Consider the following 3,510-nt stretch of genomic DNA (forward strand, 5'->3'; position numbering starts at 1 on the left):
ACAAGGCACAGAAAGTAACAAAGCGCTTTGATAATTTTACCATCCAATGAATATATATATATATATAAAAATTGGAGATCCAATCACAGTTTCTGTTCAAAAGAATTTTACTTCAATCTTCATGCATATACAAGGTTGCAAAGTTTCGGACAGGAACTCTATCCTTCATCAAGTTGCAAGTTGATGAAGGACAGAGTTCCTGTCCAAAACTGTGCAGTCTTGTATATGCATGAAGATTAAAGTAAAATTCTTTTAAAACAAAAAATGAGATTGGATCTCCAATTTTTTGTTACACATCTGGTGGAAACTGGAGTACCACACCGGATGTGAGTCTCTAAAGGAAGTGAAAGACACAGCAGAGGTGTCACACCTTGAGTAATATATATATATATATATATATATTGGTCTCTGGCACTAAGCCAAACTGCAATTAGACTCTAACGAAGATAGCCATTCCCTGGCTTGTTTAAAGGAGGCTAGATTTGTGGCAGTGAAGCTAAGTCTATAAGTCTAGTTTGTGAAATTTGAGTCAGAGAATGGCTTCTTCAATCAGACCTAGTCCCTTTACTTTTTCCTAAACTATAGTACCTAATGCAGGTATTGACTAAAGTGACCCTGACAACAGGTTACACTTTGCATACTCAATATGCCTCTAGAATGCATGAATGTAGCATTTACTGGAGCTCAGAAGTTATCTTCAATCTCTGACACTTCTGTCTGCCTGTGCAAAGCCCAGTGTCGGAGGATGAAGACACTTCAGAGCTGTTTAAATTGACAAAACGGAGAACGACTTAATAGGATAACAGTTGCTACTTTTATGCACTCTAATGACATATTCAGTCTACAAAGTATAACATGTAACATATTTACTTCAAGTCCTTGTCTATTCAGAAACAGGTTGAAGGTCTTGTGCTGGAAAAGGTATTATCTTTTTCTGTAAGGCTGACGTGGGTGGCCCTTCCTAGTGTTGATGACACCTATTGGGTCATCAGGGTCAACCTTCTCATGTTGATTATGTCTTACTGGTTCTTGATTGAAATTCACCCTGACGTCTTGTTCATTCTTTGGTGTTGGAAAATTCAGGGTTGTCTTCTTTTCTCGACCAATACTCCAGGGGTCTGGATATAGCTCAGCGCTTCTGGTATGTCGGACAGGCTCGGGAGTAATAAATCGGGTAATAGGAATCGTGTTCTCCATGGATAAAAATTGAGAATAAGGTGGCAAGTCCATTCCTGGGCGGAAAAACTGTTTTGGCTTTTTGAGGCTCAGCAGATATTTGTGTTTTGGGGAATGGTAGACTCATGACGATTCTCCAAAGTTTTCATGCTTGAATACGCAGTCGTCGTAGCTAAAGTAGTGCTGGGAAACAATATACAATCAATTAATAACATCAGGTTTAGATTTTCAGGATAAGTATTTTTATTATGTTAAGCTTTCTACAAAGTAATATTAATTCATATTAGAAATTCAGATAATGATTATCTCTATAAAATCGGCATTTATAAAGGGCTGGAACCACAGGCAAACAGATAAGGATGACCTGAAATACAAATATGTGGCTGTTTACCTTCCAAAATATTTTATAATACTGGGTGGCTGGTTTGCAATCCACCCACCCCTATTGCAAAGCATAACCAGGTCTGGGACCTTCATTACACCTGCTGCAGCACTCTGACACATCTCCAGCTTGCTGATTGGACAATGTATTTAGCTGTCAGAACATACCTACATGCTGGTATTTGGCTCCTTATATAATTAAGTGCTCAGCTTGTATTTAATATTTACATTCCTGTAGCTCAGTGTTCTCAACCCTGTCTTCAAGTACCCCCAACAGGACATGTTTTTGTAGGTTTTCCTTTATCTTGCACAGTGCTTTAAATTCTTATTTAAACTCTTATTTAAAAAGCCATTGACTCTTGTCAATGGCTTGGTATTTTGGACAGCTATTTTATCGAAGAGAAAATCCCAAAACATGGTCTGTTGGGGGGTACTTGAGGACAGGGTTGAGAACCACTGCTGTAGCTAATGCATTTAAGCTTGACAGGAGAAGGGGATGGGGAAAAGATGACCCTCATATTCTGCCCTTCTTTGTGCTCTAGGCCATGTTGGTCATGTGCTGTCTTTTTTTGGATTCAGATGGTAAGAGATGTGGGAATTGTTGATATGTGTGTAGAAAAATGTATGTAAACTTTCCTGTTGCAAGTAAAGAAAGTCTAATTATTTTTAATCATTAATCAAGCAGTATGGTTGATAAGAAAATGCATGAGACCAGGCAATCTAAATGGTTACATTTCTAAACTTTTTTGCACAAGAATATTAGAATGTACCCTATAAATGTTTATACACTAAACTGCTAGAACCTGGTCCAGAGCTGATTGAGGGTTTTAATGAATAATATTCCTGTCACCAAGTTACGATAGATGCCATGAAGGTTGTGTTGGCTGGACTTCTTTTTGCGGTACTGAAGTTACCTACCAACTACATTGTTTCTATAATTACAGCAACTGTCCATGGTGCTGTAACAAGGCTTATAATATTTACTGCCATAAAATAAAAGACAATAAAAAAAATCATTGTGTCTATATGGTTAGCATTGACGCATTGTCCATTTTATAGTATATAACTACTGCTTTAATACTTACTGATCCAAAAGCATTTCCGTAACTGTCCATACATAGGTATCGGCCACTTTTGACACCAGTGATGACAACTTTACCAGCAGATTCGGATTTAATCATTAATGCACCTTTAGGAGAAAAGAAGTCATGATGAAAGAAAGAAAATCGTATTTTCTGGTACAATTTAAAGTATTTTTTAAAATATTTTTTGTAGTCATGCTTTCTAATATTAACAAACATTTTTTTTTTAAATTGTCGATTTTTAAACTGCCATGTTCTGAGCCTCACGTTCTTTAAAATTATTGTTCAAAATTTCCTTTACATTTTTCAGGTCTTTTAGTTAATTTTTTGTTTCCCTACAAAGATGATTAGATAAGCAACTAACTTTAAAAATCAACCTCATTGACTTTTTCTTTTAATTATATATTTTTTTAAAACAGGGCAGAGACATTAAACTTTGAAAACAATATTGTATATTATCATATATTCTTGCACAGGATTTTAAACTATGTATCCAATGTCCTTAATTTTTTGTGTATTTATTATTTATATTCTCCTTCTTACTATAAGTGTCCATAACTGACCATGGGATTTACAGCTGTCAGAGAAATATGTCAATTCACATAAACACAGTATTCCAGAGATTTACTATATACACTCTGCAACATGCAAAACCTCCCTTTGGGCACAATGGGATTAATTTGGAGTACATTTTTTATTTAGTCTGGTAGGCCTGTGTTCATTTTTAATACCCAATGATGGGCAGAGAAACTTAAAATAAATATATTTCCTTTGCACTTTTAAAATGATTAAAACAAATATAGTTTCAATGAGCTAAATCAACATAAATTAATTCTTGATTATTCTCTACAACCCTAATTCAATAGGACAG

The 3,510-nt window shown here is 35.4% G+C and overlaps 1 protein-coding gene across 1 annotated transcript in view; it reads right to left on the reverse strand.

The window, feature by feature from the left end:
- Positions 1–259: 259 nt before the first annotated feature.
- The window catches only part of FGF23 (fibroblast growth factor 23), a 4,568-nt gene continuing 1,317 nt past the window's right edge, over positions 260–3,510 (reverse strand). Inside the window, 2 exon segments of the mRNA XM_040342021.1 lie at positions 260–1,359; positions 2,643–2,746. Coding sequence (XP_040197955.1) covers positions 925–1,359; positions 2,643–2,746 — 539 coding nt within the window. The 3' untranslated portion in view covers positions 260–924.

This window comes from Rana temporaria, chromosome 3 (assembly GCF_905171775.1).
Source record: "Rana temporaria chromosome 3, aRanTem1.1, whole genome shotgun sequence".
NCBI classification, from domain to species: Eukaryota; Metazoa; Chordata; class Amphibia; order Anura; family Ranidae; genus Rana; species Rana temporaria.